We start from the raw sequence: 26,581 nt of genomic DNA on the forward strand, positions 1-26,581 counted from the left end.
ATTTCACATTGGGGCTGGGTAGGAGGAGGTGGGGGCAGAAAATATGAGGCAGAAAATGCTGGACCATGAAATGGTGATGCAGAGTGCAGCTTGGAACAGCTTTGAAAAAAAATTAACACTGTGGTGTCCATTTCACTCACACAGCATGACATTTTAGACAGAGTTCAGAGCTTTTTTAAACACAGATACACGGATACATCTGTTATAAAAGGGCCAGCTTCCAGGAAGCAGTGCGTTTATTACATATAAAAATAGATGTTCTAACTTATATGTTTTATCTATTTATGTATCCAATTTGGAGCCTGCCAATCTTCCTCTAGGGTAGGGTACAATTAAAACATAAAACCATATAAATATTATATTCCAGTAGGAGGCAATTAAAACAAGAATAAAATATTTAAAGTTAAAAAGGGGGAGATTTTGGGGGGGACCTTGATTCATTTAATCATTCATTCCAATACATACATAGTATAGTATCAGAAATCATGAATGAATGCTTGGATTTTCCAATCAACAATAAATTCCCTTTAAAATATTATGAGCTTTTTCTATGGTGCAACATTTGCTGATGACAAACACTAGAAAATGTGTTATTCAGATACATGCAATATCTTTTTTTTAAAGAACAATATTATGTAACAATTGTAATACTGTTTTCAACACTCTCAAGACTCATTAGGAATTATAACATACATATTATACAGAGAATACCAGTATCCTGTATACAAAGTTAACTACTGGCGTCGCTTTAAGGGGATATAAAAAGCAAAACTATCACTAACAAAACTGAAGCACTACTAATTCAAGATGGTAGAGCGAAAAAATCAGTGTTTTTAAACAATTAAAAAAAAAGATCTGAATGGACATCAGTACTGATACTGGAATATTTAGAAAAGCTGGGAGCTTGCAAACATATGACAATATTCAGTATAGGAAAGATTTACTATATTTTCAGCAATATATTTTAATTCCAATTATTCCTTTTTGTTTTCTATTATTATCTATCATTTTAAGGTAGCTGTTTATTTCTCTCATCTGGAAGTCTTCATTAATTTGAGGTTGCATATAGACCTTTTTCAAAAAGAAGTGATTGAATCCAATCAAGTCATTATTTTTGCAAATTTAATTTCAGTTACTTGAAAGTTACAGAACGTTCTATGAAATAAAAATAGAAAATGAGGGCATCAATCTCATATCTTTGGATTAGAAATGAGTTTGGAAATATTTCCTTCCATTTGCAAATGAAATTCCCTGTTCACAAGCATCAAGGTCTGATTTCTACAAGTCCTGCCTCAGCATACTTCCTCTAAGGTCTTTTCTGAAATTATTATGATATGATATCTTTAATATATAATGATCTGCAATCTAACAAACACTGAATTATCCTTGGGTCTATTGATAATGACCACAATGTACTCAAGCCATTTTAAATCAAAAACAGTCATAAAAAAGGAGAAATAAAATTCTGCACCAGATAGAATGAAACTGCGAAAGAAATAGGCAGTGCCTGGGTTTAATCCTTCAGACATTCAAAGTAGGAACTTGAAGCAATTATAATGGTTTAAATGGATATTGGATAGACTGGTGGAAAACACAGCTACTAATAGCTTCCAGTTATTATAACCATAAATTCCACGATATCAGTTACCAGAAACATCGGTGAAGTAGCATTACTCACCCATGTCCTAATAGTGGTATAATCCCTGCCCATTAGTTAAATAGATATTTGGTCTCTTCCAGCATAGTTCTTTTGTTTTTGCACATAACTGTCCTTAATCTTTATATAAAATTCTTGACCTATCCAAGTCTCACCTTTCCATCCCTCTGACTAGATGCCATCCTCCTCTCTAAAATGCTTGCTGAAAATAATTGAAAAACTGATATGGAGTTAAGATAATCCTCAACTTACAACCATTCATTTATCGACAATTTCAAGTTCCAACAGCATTTTAAAAAATGACTTACAACCAATTTCTGCATTTACAACCATCATAGCATTCTCTAGGGTCACGTGATCAAAACTTGGGCACTTGGCACCTGGCATGTACTTATGATGGTTGCAGCGTCCCAGGGTCATGTGATCACCATTTCCCAGCTGGCTTTCCAACATGCAAAGTCAATGGAGGAAGCCAGGTTTGCTTAACTAACCACGTGATTCGCTTAACAATTGCAGTGATTTATTTTATAACTGTTGCAAAAAAAGCTATGACAATGGGTATGACACATTTAACAAACATCTTTCTTCACAACAGAAATTTTGGTCCGAATTGTAGTTGTAAGTCGAGGACTATCTCTAGGCCAACAGTCCATCCAGCAGAACACTGGCTATAGGTACGGGCTGTGGTGCTTATTTCCAAGCTCCCTGATGATGCTACAACTGAAGCTGACACCTCTGGTTGCAAAGCAATACTGTATCATTAAGCCTACACAACAGCTTTATTAAAGCAAATTAATTCTAAGCACTATGTATATTCAATTAATACCACATGGAAGTTCATTAACATCACCATCTGATATAAAGTCACTATACTCCACAGAAGAAAATGTGCTTATTTCTCCATGCTGTTTTTTTTCCTTTTCCTAGAAGACATAACTTTAAATCAACGCACTTGCAACTCCTACTGAAATATGCTCATAAAACTTTTTTAAAAAAACCTCAACAAACCCCATGATTAAGCATGGCATTCCTCACAGAGGCTGAACATAGAAAGAAATATTTCTCATTTTGAGTTTCAAAACAGGATTTAGGCGCCATCTGCTGGGGGACAAAATCAATGGCCCCAAAATTGTTTGTGGGTTTTACTACATTTCAGCTGTAAATTTCCAACTTGTGATTTAAAAATGTGCTGCCACATTCAGTAATATAAGTTCGGTGTCTTGGCAACTGACCACTTGTCCAAGGAAAGAACATGCAATTCTTTTTTTTTTTTACAGAACAGCAGCATTAAACAAACATCTAGAGATTCAATTGTCACTTTTTATGAGAATAGAGCATTAGTTGTATTATGTCTTCTACTATGTGAATGGTTTTTATAAAATCTTTTTCTATGGTGCTGGAGAAGACTCCTGCGAGTCCCTTGGACTGCAAGGCGTTCAAACCGGTCAGTCCTAGAAGAGATCAACCCCGACTGCTCTTTAGAAGGCCAGATCCTGAAGTTGAAACTCAAATACTTTGGCCACCTAATGAGAAGCCTAATGCTGGGAAAGATTGAGAGTAATAGAAGAATGGGACGACAGAGAATGAGGTGGCTGGATGGAGTCACTGAAGCAGTAGGTGAGAACTTAAATGGACTCCAGAAGATGGTAGAGGACAGGAAGACCTGGAGGAACATTGTCCATGGGGTCGCGATGGGTCGGACACGACTTCGCAATTAACAACAACAACAACAACTTGTTATCAAAGAGTATATCTTAATCCAGCCTTTCTAGACATATATTCTCTACAAATACAAGCAGTAGATTAATATGATTTCCTCTAGGTTTTTAAAATCAATAAGCATTCTTTGCCATTTAAAAGTAAGCTCCAAGATTTTTTTTAAAAAACTGCTTTACAGAATCAATGCTACAACTATCATCAGCAAATGCAGATTACAATGCAGTGCCAGAGACATTAAAAAGGGAAATCTATGTTCTTTGCCACATGTGAATGCCAATCAAGCTATTATTTGACCTTGAATTCTTTCCATAAAAAAATTAGAATATTCCCTGAGACTTCCTATGAGAAAAAAATAATAACTGAATAGGAGCTTCTGCGTTTGTTTCAAGCAAGAACTACTTGAACAAAAAATTTATTATTAGAAAAAGATTTCATAAAAACCATTCACATGTTCAGCTTCATGGCATTGCCAAAGATAACAGAATTAACATCAGCCCTTCAAGGTTTCTACCAATGGAAAGCAGCATACAAATAGATTATTACAGTAAAAAAGCAAACACACATTCTTGAGCTTTTTGATGCAAAACTGATTTAAGTATTAAACTATTAATTATATTAATGAATATCAAGTATTATATCTATAAAAGTACATTGTTAAGATATACAGAAGCAAACAGTAAGCAAATTCATGAATACAGAGTGATGAAAAAAAATGTACCAAAATATATAATAAAAAGATTACTCCACATGTAGAAGATAATGCTGAAACAGTCATAAGCAGCATATTCCATGATAAAACACAAAGCAACATTTAATCTGGATTCCTGTTTATTTAATATTATCTCCATTTCTCTCGGTTTTATTTGCTGATCAAAATTAATAAAATTGATCTATACACAGAAATATTTAAGAGGAAATAACTGAAAATGTATGCGACCTTTCATGTTTGAATTGGATGTAACTTACTTCTCTTCAGCATTTATTAAAGCTTTAATTAGGCTAGAAAGCCGGAAAAAGACGACTTAGATTAATTAAATTTAGCATGAAAAATTCAGATAGAAAACTTTTCTCATATCAGTAATCGAATACAATTGCCATATAAAAAAATTCTAGGACAAAACTGTCACTTACTCTGTATGGCCCTGAAAGACATTCACAGAGTGAATAGAAGGGTCTCTGAAATCCCACAAACGGAAGGTTGTATCACGCGATGAAGTTACAACGAGGCGCTGGGTGGGGTGGGTGCAACAGTGTGTAAGTTCTTGGTCATGTCCTAAAACCACAAAGCAAAACATTGTTACTTTGCAAAGGCCAGACCTACTCGCAAAAATTGGGGATGAAGAACATCAGAGAAACAATTACGTTTCGATGGTAACCAAAATGGTCTTGGCCAGTGATGGCGAACCTTTTAGAGAGCGAGTGCCCAAAATGAACCCAAAATGCACTTATGCATCGTCAGGTGCCAGGTGGGCGTGGCCCATTGGGTGGGTGTGGCCCATCGGATGGGCATGGTTGCGGTGGTAACAGCAGACTGGGTGGGACTAAAAAGTTCAATCAATCAATTCCAACTTTGCAAGATCTTTTTTTTCCCACGAGAAGTTGAAATTGACTGATTGATTGAACCTTTTTTTTTTTTTTTTGCACACGGCAGCAGAGGCCTAAAGCGAAAAGCTTTTATAAAACCCAGCTGAAGGCCTAGGACTGGGGCGATGGCGCGCTTGCTCATAGAGAGGGCTCTAAGTGCCGCCTCTGGCATCCGTGCCATAGGGTCACCACCACTGGTCTTGGCAAAACAAGTTTACCCAAGGTAGATTAAAATTCTGTCCAATCTTACTTATTCCCTATTGGAATGATATGGATTAAATTCCATATTTTATCTAAATTCAGCCATTTTAAAAATGCAAGGGAACAGACTTCTATCACTTTTGTACTGATATGACTTATGAACATGATGAACATGCCTTATTCTGTAAAACAAATTTTGAGTTCCTATATGAAAATGGTACTCCCAAGTAAACAAAATGTACCCATGATTAAACGAAAGCTCTCTAAACATGGTAGAGGCCATCTCTTCTTGCATGCTTTCAGAAACTCATAAAACAGCCTGCTATCTGAAGATATTTACATATTTGTGTCAATTACAGGAGCATTTTTGCATATTAGATCAGCTACTAAGTTTACCTGTATAACAAGAAAGCTTCAAACACTAATATTAAACAAGTTTCCAGTTCTATGCAGTTTAATTTGGGGCTGCTAAAACTACTGCTTATAAAATTATAGTTATTAGTTATAGCAACATATAACTATGTAATTTATAGCAAGTCTACTATAAAGTTTTATTTTAGGATTATAGAATAATAATGTTGCAACATCTGTAAATCAGTTAATCCATTTTTCTTTCAGGATCTCCAGTTGCAATCATATGATCTTCCAATAAACTATCAGAAAATGATAAACTTGTCACCAGCAGAAACACACTAGCTCTACCATGCCAAAACCTGAAAACAAGGAATAGTTTAGGATTAGAGCTATGGTTATGAAGCCTTCAAATATCTTAATCTGCATATATACTCCCCCCCCCCAGTCTCCAGATTTTTCCAATTATTCTAACTCATTTTTATGGAATAGAAATTGGTGGTACAGTCTCCATTGTTTTGAGGCAGGATGCTGGAAAACAGGAATATTTGGCTCTAGAACAGGTTAATCCTCTTTTTTTCTCCAAAAAGAAATTACATTTCCTATCCTGAAATGGAAAAAAAAAATCTGCTCTACAAGTTGCATTAATACCTTATCTGTCACATATCTCAACATTAAGTGTAATTGTTAGAGCAAAAGGTTACTAATCTCTGTTCTAAATGATACAGCTGAACTTCCAGCAACTGAAGAAGCACAACTAATAGTGAAAGATGCTGGAAATTGTAATTTAGCCACATCCATCCCTGATTTAGGATGTAGATGAATACTTGGGAAACTATATAATCTAAACAAGAAAACTCCCTGGATAACTCTACACCTTCAAAAAGCAAAAGCAATCCTAACAACTCCACTTCATCACCAATCCTCAGAAAACCAACTGCTAAGATAGATATTGCTAAAACTTGCTAAAAACATTTTTGAAACTGCTTGATTTAGAGCATGAATCAAAAACATCAACTTCCCTTGTTGGCATCAACTATTCTTTACTTCATTAATCCTAAAACAAAGTATAAAGTGAGCTGGAATTTCACTGTATTATTTTACTGACCCAAATTTTAGCAAGGACAATTACTCAGGATCTTTTTTAACCAAGCAGATATTTTTTTGCATTTTTACATCCAGTGAAGAGAAAGATTAGATTGCTCCCTATAATGATAAAGCCAGAGTGCAATAAGATTATGTAGCAACTACAGAGGGATAACTATATAACTATAAGAATTGAAAACAACACTACACAAAAATAATGGCAATTTTTATTCCTGCTTTCTAAGAAAAATTCATTCAAAAATATAAATTTACAATACATGTAAATAAAACAGTGAAGTTATCACTGCTATTTCATGTAGTCTCATAAAATACATAGGTACACATATACACACAAACATAAAAGAGAGTTTATATTCTTAGGGTTTCCTGGTAGTGCTCCGCAGAAGTGAAAACCAGATCTGACCCTGCTTAGCTTTCCAGCTTCAATAAAGGCAGCCCAATGCTACCACCTGCTGAGACTATACAAGGGAAGTTATTAAAACTTAAAGAAAAGAAATACCTAATAAATATGTAAAGCCTTGAAAATATAGTATTTTTCTCTTTGAAGTTTTCTTGTTCAGATTATATGGTTTCCCAAGTATTCAAGACAAGCAGAATGACTGACTTCAAAGAAGCAGCAAAATGACATATAACGTCTCGGAAGTTTACAACTGTCATAAACGGTGGGATTCAGTCTTTTCTCAAAGAAAAGTTTGCATTACAGAAAACTAGAGGCCCAACAACAATTAACCCAGCCAATAAGTGGGGGGGGGAGATAAAACTTCCCCCCAAAGAAGATACCTGTCAGAGAGTGCACAAGTTCAGATGTCTCTACATCATACAAGTTGGCTGTCCTGTCCCATGAAGCGGTCACTGCTTGCTTCCCTCCAACCAGCCAATCAGCTGCTATGACAACACCCTGATGGCTTTTTAGGGAAGTCAAAGGAACTCGGATGGTGGGACAATCACTGGAACCATCTCCATCTCCGTCTGGTTCATCTTTATCAGAGAACTCAACTTCATCTTCACCGGACATTTGCTGTTAATGTTGAAAATATTTAATTTGCACGAAATTTGTCACGTTGGTCCAATTAATTCTAGACATCAAAAATATATGTGCAAAACACAAAGGTCTCTAAAGAGAAAAGGAAGAGCTAAAGAGCTTGAGATATTATGAGATATCAAAAGACAAACTGTTGAAGACTCAAAGAGACATGAATTTAATAAGAATAGGGTGTATAAGTACTTGGGGAACAGAAAACACAGAAAGGAATGTTTATTTTTGGATGAATTTTGCAAACAAAATACTATTTCATGTACCTATTATTTGCTACTGGGATGCTATCCTTCAAATTCTAAACTACTTTGGTCCTTTGGGACATCTGAAGTAAATGAATAAAAACATTATTTTTCCTAAATAATTCCAAGGAGATTTTCTTTAAAGCATTTATAAAGCTTTGATTATTCAACATGCCACCCTATAGTCATGCTCTAAATTTGCATGGCAATTGGCACATTTAGCACTGTTTCAAGGAAACTGATTGTGGGGTCAACTCTCCCGAGAAACAATATAATTGCAGTAAATATTAAAGGTGTGATTTCATAATTTTATGAAATGTCACATATTAGTTAGCTTCCACTAATGCTAGGTTAGTCATGATTCCAGAACTTTATGGCCCACATGTTACCAGACTGCTATTTGTTAAAGAAGGCATTCAACAACACCCCAATGATATAAATGAACAAAAATGTAAAAACAGTGCATTTTCTCCAATACTAATTTCCATCTACAGAGATAAACACTACTTTAAGAACCCCAAAAGTCATATTAGAAATCATAACTTACATTGCAGTCTGTGGTAGGTTGAGGGGTGGGCAATTGCACTATATATCGCCAAATATGAGCTGTCTGATCTCCTGAAGCTGTAGAATAAGTTAATTGTCTGTGAACAGCTATTTTGATTTTAATTCTCCAAAGCAGGAAAGAAGTAGAAACAAGCAATATGCATAAGTGATCTTCCCTCTTTCCTAACTGCTTTCTTTTCTAATATATAAGCCCTCTTAAATTATTACAATGTACACACAGGCTAGTCTCTAAAGTCATCCTGCAGGCTTTTCCAATCTGGAAATATAAATATTAAGCACACAGAACTAACTTCTCCTCTCGTTCATTGAAAGAACACTGAAATGGATTTTTCACAATACCAAAATCTCAGGTGCACTCTAAACCTATTCTCACTTAATCTGAAATAAATTAGGAGGCACATTTTTTCTCAAGTATTGAGTGAACATAATTTGGCAGGATAAACACTATTTACATACCTGTAAGAGACACCTGTTCTGTTGGATGAAACTTTATGGAATTTACTGAATTAAAGAAAAAAACAAACACATGTTAGATGAACAAATTTAGAAGAATACCTAATTTCTAGTTTGAACTAGATTTCTCTACTGTTGAACAGGAAAAGCTAGGTTTAAAGAAAATCAAGAATAAAAATATTTTTGGAAGAGGGAATTTCTAATATCAAAACAGAAACATAATAACTGAGAGAAAAACAGATTTTATAGGGCATTGATGAACAAAATCTCTCAACAGAAGGAATAGTTTACCCGACTCATGAAAAGCTAGTCCATAAACACTGTAATATAGGTTCCTGGGGAAATTATTCCATGCATAAGAACATCAGACAAGAACTAGCTGTGGGATTGAGTACATTAGGGATCACCTTTAGACTTGATCTTTATCAATAAGCTTTTTACATGAATACTTTAAAAACTATTATTTGTCCTTGTTTGGAACAATAAGCTTTTTACATGAATATTTTAAAAACTGATATTTCCCCTTCTATTTGAAATGATGCATGACAGAATTCTACCATCTAGTTTTTATAATGTGATGAAGATTTTTTTAAAGACAGATCTTATCTTCTTAATAACTCTCACATCTGAATGGTAGCAAACTACTTATTTTTCATGCTTACTGAAATGGGACACCCAGAGAAGGGTACAAAGAATGGATAAGGCCCTGCTGGCTCCCACAAAGAGGTTCTTAAATTCTCCACCCAAACCCCTACTGCACACTTACCACAAATTCCAAGAGTCAACTTTTCTTACTCAATATATATGCCATTATAACAGAAAAGTTTCCGTGATTCTTATTCACCAATAGTTATTTATTCTTACCTGATCCAGCATGTCCAACATATTTGACAAGACACTTTCCTGTCTCTATGCTCCAGAGTAAAGCAGTATGATCTGTGAGAATTAAAAAAAAAACAATTGAAGAATTAAAAGGATGGATGGATGGATGGATGGATGGATGGATGGATGGATGGATGTGGGTAGATAGGTGGATAGACAAATGGTCAGATAGATAGAGAGAGAAAGAGAGAGAGAGAGAGAGAGAGAGAGAGAGAGAGAGGGAGAGATGGATAGACGGACGGACGGACAGATAGATAGATAGATAGATAATATGGGAATGAAGCTTAGACCATAATCTGTTCTAACCTAATGATTAGAAATGAAAAATACAATCTGTGGCTGAAACAATAAATAAGATTATTACCAGCTGATGCTGTCCCCAGCACCACAGGCTGAGTTTTTGTGACACTGACATCCCAAATGCCATCTCGATGACCAATATACTCTTTCACTAGCTGACATATTGCTCTGGATGTTGTTGTTTTGAAACTGGAGACTATCTAAGGAGACAAAAGGCAGGTATCTGATAGGTAGAGAAATTACCCCAAACTCTTGCAAACACACAACATATGAACCATTGAAGCACTGCACTATAGCCAAATCAACGGATGCATAAGCTTTAGCATATTCTCTGGAACCAAATTTGTCCTGAATGAAGCTAGGATGCTGTTCTATGTAGGTACCAACAGACGAATTTGGCCAGATTGAATCTTTTTAGGATATCATAAAAGCATACAACTCTTCTGATATTTTTTTCATATCTTGTGATAATATATGTGTATATAATCTGCAGAGCACTTCTCTTTTTCTTCTATAATACGTTGTATGCACCATACAAGCTAACTTATTAAATAGAGCTAGCTCAAATGGGTTAGGAGGGATGAATGGAAAAGATGCGTAAAAATTCAAAGCTCAGAGCCATATGAAATGGTATTCATATTAACTTGGAAGTCAGACCAATTCCTTTTGTATGACAATGGGATGTTGTTTTCAAGAACCAGTACAAAAATAATGTAATCAAAATTTTAAAATAATAAGAGAAACATGAAAGCAAGAATGACTTATTTTACTATCTTTAGATGAAGAAATGTATTAGGTGCATGGAAGAAAACACCTTCAAATCGGAACCGCTATATTTTTTTAAAAAAAACAGCACGGAAAAGCAAGCAGCAGTTCACACTCTTAAGTGACTCAGCCTATCAGTTTACTAGATTAGGTAAGTGGCTGAGTCACTGGACTGGAAGAAATAAATCAGTAATATTTGCTGGCTAGAGCATACTAACTTAATATGAGGTATACTAGTGTGGCCATCCAAAGTAATTTTTATGCAATAATTGGGTTGTCTTTAATGGGTAGAAAGGGCGATCCATGAGTGATGCAGCAGCATAATGAGAAGGAATGAAGAACTACCAGTCAGTAGGGCTTCAAGCAAGGTCTCACCCTCAGGTTCCACCTGCTCAGTCCTACTAGGAGCAACTGCAAAAATGGTTTGAGGCTCAGAACACCCTACATCAGGTATGGTCACCACTGTAATCAATCCATCTGGAGGACGTGGAAGAATTTCCCATTTCAGCCACTCAACATCCCTCATCAGAAAAAGGCACAAAGTGGTCAAAGTCTCATTCTATCCATGGCAGAGTGGAGAAAACTAGTTCTGTGCTTGGTCTTCCAATAGCTGCCTTTGTCTTTGTAAGTTAACAAACAGCACCAGCGGCCTTATTCTATACAATTTTTTTTCTTCTTTTTGACCCTGATGTGTAATATTCTCCAATTCAGATAAATAGATTGGGAATAGAGCTAACTTTTATATCAGATATACACCTTCATTATTTAGTGTTTGGACAGAAATCATATCAGAACTTTGCTATATCATTTATATGATTTATGCTAAAATCTGTAGCATCTCAACCACATTCTTCAACACTAAATTGTCCTGCCTTCTCAAGGCCATTGTTAAACTTTTATACTAGCTTTATGCCATCTGAGCATGAAGCCCAAATCTATATTTTGAAATATAGGTAAAATTTCCTAAGGCTTTTTGCCAAGCATTGGGGTCAGGGAATAGTATAAAACCAATGGGTCATAATTCATTTCTGTTGTACTGGTTTTAATGGCACTATGTTAAGTATCACTAAGCTGGATCTAGCAGACTTCATGGTAAACTGAGGTATGTGGCTGTCTAATATGACACAATATTCATGTTATTGTGAAATATAGAATTCTAAGAGCATTTCAAAGCAGTGAAAGATTACAATTGGATACCTTTGCCACAGTAAATGACTAGGTATATATTGTAGGCAATTTTTATTTTAAAAAGATATAAAAATTCTAAAATCATCCTAAAAATGAGAATCAACTAGATAGTTTTTTTTTAAAAAAAAAGCCTAATTAAACCAAAATGAGATTAAATTAATAATTAAATTTTAAAAGGTATAATCTGGTCATCAAAGATATCAAAACATCTATCAAATTTTGTTATTGAAAATATTCTTAGGAATGTTCAGTGATTAAAAAAATAAAATAAGACATATATGTTCAATTAAAATTTTAGGAGAAAAAAATTTAAGGACTAGAAAAAGCTGCAACAATATAGTTTTCAGCTTTTACCTCTTTACAGTAATGAAATGAGACCTAGATGGAACCATAATTTAGTAGTTAATGAGAAGAATTGTTTCCAAGCCAGTATAAGCAATAATTACTACAGATGCACTGCAAAAGGAACAGGTTAATTCTTGCAGAACTAGGAAGGGATTAGTATTTGAACCATAGTGTAGCATTAAGCATAAAACTGTCAAGGCAGTATTAAAATTCAATTGAAATTTAATACACATCTTCAAACAAAATGGAGTTATGTAAGAGTAGTGGAACAGTAGAATATATTATCACAATAGGTCTTACATACCTTATCAGTCTTAATTAGACATAGTGAGGAATAAAATGAATTACCAAACTGTTTTAGTTTCCTCAAAAAATCTTCTGTACCCCTGTAATTATCTGGTTTAATTTTCAGGGACTACAGTGTTTTCCCCTCTTCCCTTAAAATATCATCTTTAATGCCATTTCATATTTTGAGTTTCCTTTTACTTTTAAAACAATAATGGAAGTGTTCTTTCAAAGATCACAAACACCAACAGGACAACATCAAAACTTTCTGCTCTATTTCAAAATATGAACAAAGGGGCCAGCCACTGTCTCAGTACAATGGTCACCAAGTTAGGCTCAGCAAACAGAGCCAGGAAATTATGCTAACATGCACATTAAATCACTACTATTAAAATTTCCACTTCAATTCTTAGCTTATGTTCATAAACAAGCATTTAGAAATTCCTCATTTTACACTACTATAAAATGAGTTTTTTTAAATTTCTCTTTTGAAAAATGTGATTTAAATTTGAGGAACTCTAATCATGTGACAGTAAAGTCAAGGAGATGCTGTTCAACCAGTTGCACATTCTGTTGATTAACCTGAACTAAGTAAACAAATTTAAGAGCAGTACATATCCTACTGTGCACAGAAGACAAAACCAGACTGTTTCCTGGCTAGCAAATGAGACAGTTTCCCCTTCAAATGCTCAGTTTTCAAATGCAAATTCACTATACTTTCTTATAATAATCATCCTGCTCACAATTTCAGTCTGTCAAGTTAATGCAAGAAGAACTTGTACTGTAGATTACCATTACTTGGGCTTTCATTTAATGATTCATGTGTCTTTTCATCACAACCATATAAGGCACTTAAAGGAAGACAAATTTACATTCACAAAATGTTAAAAATTTCATTCAAAGAACTTCCAAGAAGAAGGGCAGGCAACCTTTTGGTAACTGAAGGTTAGACTTTTTCATTATCATTATTTATTTTGAGACAGTGAAAGGGGCGTTGGTCTTACCTGAACGCCTTTTCTCAGTACGGAGATGGATAATCCACGGATGGGTTTTCTCTGTCTGCCTGCTCTTGAGACCAAGTAGCCAAAGCTTGACACGCCCCCACTTCCTGTGGAGTCCATTCTTAACGAGGGCGAATTGGCTGATGATTGACGAGGTATTGGCTCTCAGCTCCCTACTAGCGGCCTGCTGGCCTTGGGGTGGGTGTGGATTATCCATCTCCGTACTGAGAAAAGGCGTTCAGGTAAGACCAACGCCCCTTCTCCAGTACAGGAGATGGATAATCCACGGATGGGACGTACCAAAGCCTCACTGTCCCAAGGGGTGGGAAACAGATAAGGCCGGTAGATTGATCTCTGAGACAACTTGCTGGAGGACCCTCCTACCAAAGGAGGCGTCCGCCGATGCAAAGCGGTCTATCTTGTAGTGTCGTATAAACGGGGAAGGCGAGGACCATGTCACGGCCCTGCAAACTTCCTCGATTGACGCCTGGGTAGCCCATGCCGCCGAAGTTGCAGCGCTTCGGGTGGAATGGGCCGTGAGATGACTTGGGGGCGGCAGGGATGATACATTGTAAGCTTCTGTGATACAGCTTCGGATCCACCTTCCAATGGTGCCCGCGGAAACTTTCCGCCCCAAGGTGCCCGCTTGGAAGGACACAAATAGGGCCTCCGATTTGCGGAAGGGTTCTGTACGCTTTATATAATGCCGCAAGGCTCTGCGGACATCCAATGTATGCCACTGCCGCTCCCGGTCATGTGTTGGATTTGGACAGAAGTTTGGGAGAATTACTTCCTGTGTCCTGTGAAAGAGTGAATTCACCTTCGGTATGAAGGCAGGATCTAACCTAAGGACCACCCTGTCCTTGTGGAAAATGCATAGGTCGTTTCTGACTGACAGTGCGGCCAGTTCCGAAATTCGTCTGGCCGATGTGATGGCAATCAGGAACGCCACCTTTAGCGACAGGTGTCGCAAGGAAACGGTCGCCAATGGTTCAAATGGTGACCGAGTGAGTGCGTGAAGGACTCGCGGTAGTTCCCAGGACGGGTACCTGTGAATTACTGGAGGTCTGGTGTTATAGGTGCCCTTGATAAAGGCGCGGATCCTGGGGTGGTGAGCTAAGGGAACCGAATCCGTGCAGGTGAGGAGGGTGGACAAGGCCGCCACTTGCCTGCGGATGGTCGCGGGGGCGAGGCCTCTGTCTAGTCCCTCCAAGAGGTAATCTACTATCTGAGGGATGTAGAGTTTGTGTAAGTCAAACTGCCGTTCCCTGCACCAAAGGCAAAAATTTTTCCAAGTGGAGTCATAAATGCGGTTTGTTGCCGGACGGCGTGAAGCTTGAATTATGGTAATGGCCCCAGGAGAGAATAGTTCCTGTGCCATTATCTGGCGCTCAAGTGCCAGGCGGTCAGTTGTAACCATTGGGGTTCCGGGTGACTGATGGTTCCCTGGTGTAGGGACACTTGATGAGGGGGAATGTTCCATGGGGGCGACTGAGACAGGTTCATCAGGTCGGCGAACCACGGTCTCTGTGGCCAATATGGTGCTACTAGGATCACTTCTGCCCGCTCCTGAATCAGCTTTCGGATGACCGCCGGTATGAGTGGTAGTGGGGGAAAGGCATAAAGCAGACCCTGAGGCCACTGAGTTCTCAGAGCGTCCGTCCCCTCTGCTCGCGGGTTGAAGTAACGAGAGTAAAATCTGGGGAGCTGGGCATTGTCTGATGATGCGAACAGATCGAGGATCGGGTACCCGAACTTGCGGGAGATGTCTAGGAACAAGTTCGGGTGTAGCCCCCACTCCGAAGGGTCCACTGTGGTGCGGCTTAGGAAGTCCACTTGCTGGTTGTTGACCCCCGATATGTGTTCCGCTTTTAGTGACTTCAGATTGGGCTCTACCCAGCTGAATAGGAGTCGTGACTCTGTCATCAGGGTTTTTGATCTGGTCCCCCCCTGCCGATTGATGTGCGCCTTGGCTGCTACGTTGTCTGTTAGGACTAGAACGTGGTGGCCTCTGATTCTGTCTTTGGATTGTTGCAAGGCTAGGTGGAAGCCCTGAGTTCTAGCCAGTTGATGTTGTTTCTCAGATCCGTGGCGGACCAACGTCCCTGTACAAACTGGGAGTCCAGATGGGCTCCCCAACCATACAGACTGGCGTCTGTAGTGATGGTAACTCTGACTGGTTCCTTGAAGGGTGACCCCTTGGTCACGGCCCGAGAGCACCACCAGCGTAGCGTCCTGCGGATTTGTGCCGTGACCCTGACTAGGTGGTTGGATGCGCTGGTGTTCTGCCGTTGGTAAGGGAGCAGAAACCACTGTAGTTCCCGTAGGTGGAGCCTGGCCCAGGGTACAATGGCTATGGCCGATACCATCTTGCCCAATAATTGGGAAAGTGTTAGTGTCGGAACTGAACGTTGCCTGTGAACCCAGCGAGCCAGTTCCCTGATGCCGGCCACCCGGTCTTGGGAGAGATAGACCATACAGTTGGTTTGTCTATCGTGGCCCCCAGATGCAGCAGCCTGGACGAGGGAACTGTCTGGCTCTTCTGAAAGTTTACTGAGAATCCGTGTAATTGGAGGACGCGAATGACGGTCCTTACGTCCGCCTGAGCTGTCTGTAGGGATGTTGCTTGGATTAGTATGTCGTCTAGGTAACATTGGACGCGTATTGGGATTTTTCTCAGTTTGGCGGCTACCGCTGCTAGTATCTTGGTAAATACCCTGGGTGCCGAAGATAGACCGAAGGGGAGAGCTCTGTATTGGAAGTGTTTTCCCCCGTAACAGAAACGTAGGAACCGGCGGTGGTTTGGGTGGATGGGGATGTGAAGGTAGGCTTCCGTAAGGTCTATCGATGCCAGGAAGTCTCCTTCTCTGATGCTTCCCAGGATCGACTGAAGGGATTGCATCTTGAATTTTTTGTATGTGATGTAGCGGTTGAGGTTTTTTAGGTCCAGGATTGCCCTCCATCCTCCTGAAGTCTTTGGAACCACGAAGAGGATGGAGTAAAATCCTCTGCCTCTGTATTCCGCTGGGACCGGTTCTATGGCTTGAATGTCCAACAGGTGTTGGATGGCCTCCTGCATGAGTTTGCGTTTGGTGGGGTTCCTGGAGACCGAGCAGTTGATGAGTCGGTCTGGGGGTGTGACCAGGAACTCCAGGGACAGCCCGGACTGGATGGTTTGTAGTACCCAGTTGTCCGTGGAGGTCTGCTCCCACTGGTGGAAGAAGTGAGCTAGTCTTCCTCCAATGGGTAGGTCTATGTAGGAGTCATTTTGTCTTCCGGTACGGACGACCCGTTCCATGAAAGGGTCGTCTCAACTGGTTTTGTTGTCTGGGCTGGAACCCCGGTCTGTCGTAGGGGCGGCCGTACGGTTTGTTCTGCCTGGGAGTGAATGGCTTGGGTGCCTGACTGATAGGCGTGGTTGTCGGTTGGTGAAAGGACTGCCTACGAAAGTAAGGTGTGGTACGTTTGTCTGACCTTTTGTTCAAGTGTGCCATGACCTTCCGCTTGTCTTTGTTCTCTACAAGATAGGGGTCCAAGGCCTCCCCAAACAGACCGTTGCTTGAGTAAGGGGCGGTCGCTAGCCGCCACTTAGCCTTGGTGTCAGCTTGCCAGTGTTTTAGCCATAGCATTCTCCTGGCAATTATGTTGGATGCTATGGATCTGGATGAAAAAATGGCCGATTGGAACGTTGCGTCTGCAGCGTATTCCGTGGCTGCTACCATCTTAGCCAGGTCCTGGTGTGTTCGTATGTCCTCCATAGGAACTATGGTTTGTAGTTGTTGCAACCAGATGAGGGTGGCCCGGACAAAAAAGGAGGCCGAGGTGGCTGCTTTGATGGCCCATGCCGCTGTCTGGTGGGTTTTGCGAAAGGCTTGTTCCCACTTTTTGTCATCTGCCTTAAGGGCCTCCACTAGGTCCCCAGCCATGGCTGTCTGGGAGACCAAGGGGGTCCAGGCTTCATCTACTTTAGGTATTTCTGAGGCCTCATTGAGGTCTGTGGCAGTGCTGTATAATTTTTTGTCCGTACCACTCACTGATGGGAAGGAAGCGGGAGAGTCCCATGGCTTCTTGATCCCTTTCAGGAAAATGCGGGGTAAGGTGAGATCCCAGGTTGATCCTCCTCTTGTGGTGAAGAATAACCACTCATGGAGGACTGGGCCGGGGAGACGGGTTCCTGAATGCCTGAGGACTCTGAGGGGAGTTCCGAGTGTGGCATGGCTGAGGTGGAGGGCCCCTGGTCGTGGTGGGCGGAGCGCTGTGCTAGGGCTCGGTCCACCACTTTGGTTAATAGGGCTTCTAGCCGTCCATCTGCCCAGATGTCCCTTATGTCATTACCTTTGGGTGTGGTGACCGCAGGTGGAGAGATGGACTCAGTGGTTGTGCCTGCCGCCGTGGTTGTTTGTTGGGCTGATGTAGATGGCGGATCCAGTGGTTGAGGTGTTCCTGGAATGGACCACGCGCTCTGGGTTGATGTGGATGGACCCAATGGTAATTCCATCTCGGTGGCCGCTATTTGAACCAATTCCAATTGGGCCTGCCTCTGCGCTCTGGAGAACTCCTTCTCCAGGGCCTGGTGCCTACGGCTGGCTTGCTTTTCCGCCAACTTGGAGGGCCTCTTGAGCGAGTGTTTTGTCTTCGCTTTGCACTTGCCTGCCGCCTTCTGGTCAGAAGGTGTGTTGCAGCCGTAATTGGGAGATGGAGGGGTCGTGCTCATGGATTGAGGCAACGAGGGTCCCTCCATTCCGCTTGAGCAGTCCCAGAAAAACTGAGAAGACGCTCAGGCAGGCAAGTATTGGCGGGAGCGAAATTGGAACAAGTACCAGGACTGTTCCCCTGATCACCCGACCACAACAAAAATATTCTCTCTGGGCTAAGGTCACGGTAGCTGAGGGAGGTACCGAAGGCACGTTTGGAACCACTCTTTGGGTTCCGCCCGGAGGCCTTAGGTGACCAGGCAACGTGCACCAGTAGAAAAAGGAAAAGGGAGGCAAAAAATATCAGTGGCGACCTCAAAAGGGTCTGTAGGCCTGACTTAATACACAACAAGGTATCAAATGGCGGTCACCTAGAGCGGAATTTATTCTTATTAATATTATTACTATTATACTAATAGGAACAACAATAATAATAAAATAATAATAATAATAACAACAACAACAACAATGGTGATGATGATAATATTGTGTGTTCTGCCTTTAGGCCTGTTGGCCCTGCAGTTTAATTTTTAGCTTTAAAAAAATTTTTTTTTAATTATTATTATTATTATTTTTAAAATTTATTTATTTATTTTTATTATTATTATATTTTGTCCTATTATTATATGTGTGTATCGGGGGTGGAGCGCTGGCTGTGCGCTCCTATTCCGCCTCTATCAGTGCTTCCAGATATGATGTGGAGCTTCCTTAAGCTCGGTTTGCCTTCCTCTGGCAAAAGATGGCAGCCGCAGCTCGTTTCTCCCTGAAAACGGGCTTTGCGGATCCCAGGAGGGTTCTCTAGCCTCCGTTTCTTGGTTGGGGCTTACTCCCTTCCTGTGCTTCAGCTTTTTAAAAAGGAGGGTGGCCGCGGCTCGTTTCCCTCTGAAAATAAGCTCCGCAGCCTCCCAGAAGCTGCTTGTGCCCGGGGATTTAAATTTGGCGCGCTGGTGAAGTTTTAAGGGAATCCCAGTCAGGGATTGCCTTTGTTGCCTGAAAACGGCAACTAAAATGGCGCCCGCGGTTGCCCTGGGCTGCTAGGGAATCTCCGATGATCCGAGTTCAAGTTTGAATCCGGACCTGGAGATTGTAATTTTTCCCCCAATTTGAGGAAAAAATCCCTTGGAAGGTTGGGGAGAAAAGCTCAGCAAGTGGTCTCTGCTGATGCCTTTCCCCCCCCCCTTTTCCACCTCCAGAGCCCTGGGGCTGGCTGGGATCCGTGGGGAGTTTCCCCCCCCACACCCCCTTTTTCAATTTTAATATAGGATCAGGGATGATCCCAAGGAAAACTTAGTGGTTGGGGAAAAGGTTCAGCAAGTAGTCTCTGCTGATGCCTTCTTCCCCCCCTTTCCACCCCCCCAGAGCCCTGGGGCTGGCTGGTATCTGTGGGGAAGTTTCCCTCCCCACCAATCCCCTTTTTAATTTTAGGTTTGAGATTAGGACTGATCCCCAGAAAATTTTGTGGTTAAATTCCTATAGGTGGCAATTTTTTTTTTTTTTTTTTGGAAGGGGAAGCCAATTATCAAGGGATAATCAATCAATGGATTTCTTGTCTAACCTGATAAGCTGAGAGCCACGCCAAAACGAGTCTTCTCGAGCAGAGACCAAGTTAAGAATGGACTCCACAGGAAGTGGGGGCATGTCAAGCTTTGGCTACTTGGTCTCAAGAGCAGGCAGACAGAGAAAACCCATCCGTGGATTATCCATCTCCTGTACTGGAGAATCCCCATGAGCATAATTCAGCAAGGATAAAGCCAATGTTCTCAGGTTTTCTTGTTAATTTTCAAACATATTTCTCATTTCATTTTTTTAATTTAAAAAAAGATGTACATTTATAAGCCATTCACCTCTGAAATTCAGCAGCAAGATTTGGGAATCACAGAAAATAGTGGGTTCAGAAATTACACTTAAACAACCTTTACAGATGCCAATCAGTTTTAAATATAGTTTGCCATGCTGTATTCCAGGGAAGGAATTACTGTTCCTGAAAACCTCATCAAGCACCTAAAATTAGTTATGAAATTCTTAGGTTCCCAGCCCACACATTTTATTCTTTTATTTTGTGAATTTGGTTAACGTAGATGGCTTTATTATTATTAATGTTGCAGCAATCAATAAATGCTACTATTACTACAAAGCATTATTTTAAACATCTTCACCATACTACAGCAAAAGATTGTTGAAATAGCCGTAGAAGCTAGTTCTCTTTTATGAACAGTTCAGACAATTTATAGATTTATAATTTGACTTGTTTAAGAAATAGACCTAGAGAGGACCCGCAAAGTTCATAACGGGAACTCTTTGCCACCACCAAAGCTTGTAATATGGATCAGGCCATTGGGGGGGCAAACAAATGTGAACATTTCTTCACCAAAGAACTGTGATATGTACAGGTATTGCATTATCTTTAAGAGCTACTTAAACACTCAGATAGCAAGATACATAATGTATATATATATTTAAAATAAATGTATTTATTTATTTATTGAACTCCTTCCTGTTCAATTATAACATGTGCTGTGTCTTCCAAGATTTTGGCATCTGCTCAAGACATTCCTATTTACCTTAGCTGCTGGCTAAGTCATATTTTTGTCTTTTGATAGTACTGCTATTCTGCACGCATGCAATTTTAGAAGAGGTTATAATTTTATTTATGTTTTTAAAAGTCAGACTAAATTGTTCACTGATACTGCTTTAAATTGTTTTCAACAAAGTACTTTTAAAATCAAAACTGAATTGAGATTATAGCAACAAAAAAGGCAGACATAGTGTGCTGACACTGTACCAAGGCAAAGATTATGCCTGCCATAATAAAAACTGTAACCTACCCAATCTCAGGGACTAATAACCATGAAAACAGTAAACAGGAAACACTGCTTCTGTTAACAATTGATATCTATATGCAATATTTAACATGAGCAGTAAAAGGCCTGCAAGTAAGCACCAATTGATAAATATTATAGCCATGAAGAAAAACTAGTTGAAATGAGATTCTGTATGTTCCACCACTCACTACTGTTTAGCTGGGCATGCAAATTGGCACACTGGGAAGCAAAGCATTTACCCAGGAGTCGCCACCCCATATTTCCCAGCTTCCCACGTGGAATTTGCGAGGTCCACCTGATCTCCCTGGGAAAGAATTTGAGCGCTACATAGCAAGTAAGAAAAGATAAGCATTCAGCACTTGCTTTCAAAGAACAGCAAATTTACAATACACAATATACATACTTATATATGATCTAGAAACTGAAGACTCTACTTTTAATAGATTAAAGAAAACATTACTGGAACAGAGAAGAAAATGCATTTCCATCCCTTAAGAGCATAATGACAGTAATACTGCAGAAAGATGAAGGATAGAGATGTTTTCTATTAAAAAATAACCAATGTGTATACAGCTGATTGTCAGATAGAAACAATTTCAATTTTTATAAAAAAAAATACTTGCAGGAAATGTGTGTTTAAACTTTTTATATTAGCTTTATATGTTTTACTCTGTTTTTATATTGTAAAGCTGCCAGGGATAATTTCTGCTGAATCTGGCAGCGCAATAACAAAAAAAAATATAGCTGCTTATTTGATCTAATGAAAACAGAATTTAATGATACTACAAATTCTGCACCAAGATTACCAGATTAAAAATTGACCAAAACACCCCAAACACCTTCCCCTTACTATATTTTCCCAATATGTTCTCCAGATGTATTTGGAAGCATGTCTTCAAATTCTTAGAAAATTCTGGAAATTTGAAAAACTGCTTTCCTAACATACTTAGTGGAAACCACTTTGGATTGGTTTATACAGTTTGGATAATTTCCAAGTATGAAAGAAAATATATAACCTTCTCTCCTGCATAAATGTAAACTACTTGCAGGTAATAAGTAATTTAGTAATCATTTTACAGTTGATACATGCTTGATAATTGTAAGTTTCAATCAAATTAATCATAGTTACAATCAGAAGATGCTACATAATTTTTGGAAAAGGACCAAAATAAAAATGACTATGAACTAATAAGCAAAACAATTGAAGTGACCCCAGTTATAATTAACTGCTAAAGAATTTCTCATAATAAAAATAATAACTTTGCTGTCTTTGCATCTTACAAAAAAGCTTTTAACATTTTACTATAAATTCATTTGGTCACTCTATTTTCTATTTTCTTTTCTTAATCATTTATTTACTGAATTATGACTAAAGGACAAGACCAAATGGCAATTCTTTGGTTAATCTTGATCACAGACTCCCACAGCCTCTCCCACCAATCTCTGCAACATGAGATGGGATTACATCGGGATGGCACCAACTTCAAAAGTTCAGCTTCATGCAGACAGTAATAAAAGGTAAGTAAAACCGAACTGGTAAGTATATTGTAATTCAATAAAAGGCTTGACATTTCATACCTTGCTAGTTGATGCCTTGTAAGTAGTCTTTAATTTCTGAGACAGCTGACTGGTACTATGGCTGGCTGTTGAAACAAATACATTTAAAAGAAGTTTGTTTTAAAACACATTAGATTACCTTACTTTATTGTTAACATCCTTCTAACTGGTTGTCATCCTAAATTATGAAAAACCACTAAGAGAGGAGTATTTTTCTCAACTCTCTTCTTACCTTTTGTTTTCAGCTGCCCCTTGCTCAATTCTGCTCCATCAATGGCTTGGCCTTCAGCTGCTAAGCGTTCATTAAGTGTATCAATCTCTCTGCGTACTATCAGTAGCACAAAAATTAATGTCAATGCAAAGAAAAATAATTAATCACAGTTTTAAATTACCATATAACCCTTATCTCAAAGGCCATTATGAGCAGGATCATAATTTCGTAATCTTTTGTGTTTCTTTGTGTGCCACAATTATAAAAAAATACATAATATAGCAATAGCACTTAGATTTATATACCGCTTCATAGTGCTTCACAGCCCTCTCTAAGCAGTTTGCAAAGTCAGCCTATTGCCCCAACAATCTGAGTCCTCATTTTACCAACCTCGAAAGGATGGAAGGCTGAGTCAACCTTGAGCCAGTGAGACTCAAACTGCAGAACTGCTGGCAACCAGCAATCAGCAGAAGTAGCTGCAGTACTGCATTCTAACCACTGCGCCACCACAGCTCTTGAAAGTAATTAACTCTCCAAATCTAGGATAACACTTTGTCAATGGATCTTAATTCTAAAATCACTGCTTCTAAGATATTCATGTTGATGCAAAACATCCATCAGTAAAACTAAATGAAAATTCAGGAAGGAAAGGTTTGGTATCTCCCTTCCGGATTCAGGAAGCCATTGCTTGCCAAATAACTTGTTTCTGAATGTAATTCCGCTCCAAACTGGAAACAATAAACACAACATATCCAGCATCCAGTCTGGATATCTGCAAACAGAAAGTTACATTAATGAACACAAGTAATGAATAAGAGCCTCTGTAGCTCCTCAACTAGAGAGGATTTACAAATGTACCGGGATGTTTGTAGATATATTTTCAGTTCCTATTTACATAACATACACACACACAAATACAAACAGCATGATCCCACAGGCATTCTAAGACCAAGAGAAGGGGAATTAGGCTATACATGCTGTCCCAAAAGAGGCTTGGTCTCTGATCTTCACTCCCAAGCCAACAGAATACCTGAAGGGGGAAATCAATATCTGGATGAGTACTGACAGGTCTTTCCCAAGGCTGGAAATCAAATCACACAGGGTTCCTGAGTAAGTTAAAAAGCTGACGGAAACAAGCTTCCCCTCCAAACTTTCTACCATTGGACAATAGTCTTAGGATGTAATTCATAAGATAATGGAGAATAGAATGTTCCCTTTTTCATACAGTCCTAAAGACAAAATGAAAATAACTTTCATAGATGACTTATTTGAGAAAGAAAATATTCTTCATTTCTTATTACTTTTTCTATGCTATCTCTTAATCATACCTGTTACAAAAGCAAAAAAATAGCTACTGTTTAAAGCAATGACTCATAACTATTGCTCACTGGAATCCAAAATTCAGTGTACAATTTATTTATTTTTTTGCAAAAATGAATTAGCATTACAGTGCAAATATAAAAACTAACATATCTGAATGATTATCCCAGTAAGCTTTGAAGTAAGAATGATCAAATGTACGTGTAATTAAATTTTGGGTTATAGCCATCAGTTACAGCCAAAATGCTAAAGGAACAGGATTATGGGAATTTTAGGTTAAATGAGCCAATGTGCACCAAACTATCTACCCTGGGATTAATCAGTATTAGTATTAGAGATCTTAAGTAAGATCTTCTATTCAGAGTTCACATAGGATCGATAGTATAGGAACAGAGATCCAGAATTATAGTCTTGCATCTAGTATCTTTCATCAGCATCTTATTCCAAGTTAACGTTTTCCCCCAAAATTGCACAAATATAAACTCACATTCAAGATTCTCAATGTAGAGATTCTCAAATTCTCTTTCTATTTGACCAAAAAGTTCCAGAAGTGTACTTCTAATGGATGAGGGTAGCTTTGAATCCTAGGGAAAACAAAAATACCACAGTTAAGGGAGAATTTTCCAGGAGTTTGTTCTTTTTGTGCAATTGGCCCTTTATGCAAAGCCTGCTATTTCCATTATTTCAAAGCGTAGATTTCAAACTGAAACCATCCTCCTATCCACTTTTTCTCAAACACTACTTTTTCCACACAATGGACCTGTACAAAGTTATGCTTGAAGAAAAGATAATTTTGTGAGTAACGGGTTTACCAACAAAACCTTATTAAGGAGACACACAAAAAAGATTTCAGTAAATCTACAAAGGGGCAGAAATAGATTTTATACCATCATGAAATATCTTCATTTCAGACAAAGGAGAACTAATCCATTTAATTCAAAAGTGGCAAATTTCTAATGTTTACAATAGTAGATTCTGCATTTAATATTACATAATGGTAAATTACTGTTGGTGAGCAACAGTCCCACTTGGGAGAAGGGCTCAAGTGAGAAATTAGTCTGGATGTTACATAAACACAAGAGAGCAAGGTCTGATCTCCCCGCTTTGAATATCTTTGAGCCTCATCTCAGATGAAAGCTGCCGGTCTGGGGAAGATTCCTGTGAAATAGGCACAGAACAATAAAGTTGCTAGTTGAACTCTTTATGTAAGGGTTTGATTGTTTACATCTGATAGTTACTTGTTTTAAAACTTTGAAATTTTAAATCAATAATAGTGCACAAAGGCAGTCTAACAATGATTTACCCTTGGCAGATCCTCAATGCTACTTCTCTTTTAGTTCAATAATCCATAACATACCAGATACAACAAGATGAGTAAAGCAGTATCCCTTACAAACAGTTCAATCCTACAGCAAAGACGAGATTTTACAAAGAGTTTGATTGCAGATTTTGTTACCAATTAAAAATTCTGAAAGATAATGACTTTATTTTCAAAATTATGTTTGAAATGTAAATGTTCAAATAAACTTCCCTACAATAAGCTTGCAGGAAAATGCTATGAATGTTGAAACATCATATACACTGAAGGGCAAAAAATAAAAGACAGAGATAATAGAACTCAAGACATCTCCCAAAACAAAACAGCTCACATATACAGAATTGAACTGAATCAGATTTTCAGGATGTGTTATCTATTTGCTATAGATTGAATTCATACTACAGCCAGAAAATGAATTATAGGTAGTCCTCAACGTACAATAGTTCATTTAGTGACATTGAAAGTTACAACAGCACTGAAAAAGGTACTTTTGAGGTTTTTCACACTTATGACCTATGCAGCATCCCCATAGACACATGATCAAAATTTAAAAGCTTGGGAATTGATCCACATTTATGAACTTTGCAATGTCCCGGGGTCATGTGATTCCCTATTGTGACCTTCTGACAAGTAAAGTCAATGGTGAAGCCAGATTCACTTAACAACTGTGTGACTAATTTAACAACTGAAGTGATTTAACAATTGTGGGAAGAAAAGTTGTAAAAGAGGGCAAAATTCACTTGACAAATGTCTCACTTAGCTACAAAAATTTGGAGCTCAATTGTGGTCATAAGTTGAGGACTACCTGTACACTCAAAGACTCTTAGAAACTGTCATGACAGTAATTGAAGAAACCCAGAGATATATCCAAGTATCAAAAGTATTTTCCCTACATTTGAATAGGAAATTTCAACTTTGCTTTGACATTTGGTTTTTAGGTTTGTTTTAGGACTTACGGAGAATACAAAACTGGGGG

At 38.8% G+C, this 26,581-nt stretch overlaps 1 protein-coding gene across 6 annotated transcripts in view; it reads right to left on the bottom strand.

Moving 5' to 3' along the window:
* Positions 1-26,581, bottom strand: part of WDR37 (WD repeat domain 37) — a 54,213-nt gene that overhangs the window by 13,962 nt on the left and 13,670 nt on the right. For 3 of the 6 annotated variants that reach the window (XM_039352483.1, XM_039352481.1, XM_039352482.1), the window contains 10 exons: positions 24,775-24,871; positions 22,989-23,084; positions 22,778-22,842; positions 21,439-21,522; positions 10,164-10,299; positions 9,782-9,853; positions 8,921-8,965; positions 8,445-8,521; positions 7,400-7,637; positions 4,508-4,649 (listed from right to left, as the gene is read on the bottom strand). In XM_039352483.1, coding sequence (XP_039208417.1) covers positions 4,508-4,649; positions 7,400-7,637; positions 8,445-8,521; positions 8,921-8,965; positions 9,782-9,853; positions 10,164-10,299; positions 21,439-21,522; positions 22,778-22,842; positions 22,989-23,084; positions 24,775-24,871 — 1,052 coding nt within the window. The remainder of the gene's footprint in view (positions 1-4,507; positions 4,650-7,399; positions 7,638-8,444; positions 8,522-8,920; positions 8,966-9,781; positions 9,854-10,163; positions 10,300-21,438; positions 21,523-22,777; positions 22,843-22,988; positions 23,085-24,774; positions 24,872-26,581) is intronic. The other 3 variants (XM_039352486.1, XM_039352484.1, XM_039352487.1) reach the window with 3 other exon arrangements.

This window comes from Crotalus tigris, unplaced genomic scaffold, assembly GCF_016545835.1.
Source record: "Crotalus tigris isolate CLP2741 ecotype Arizona unplaced genomic scaffold, ASM1654583v1 scf7180000018435.730608, whole genome shotgun sequence".
Lineage (NCBI taxonomy): Eukaryota > Metazoa > Chordata > Lepidosauria > Squamata > Viperidae > Crotalus > Crotalus tigris.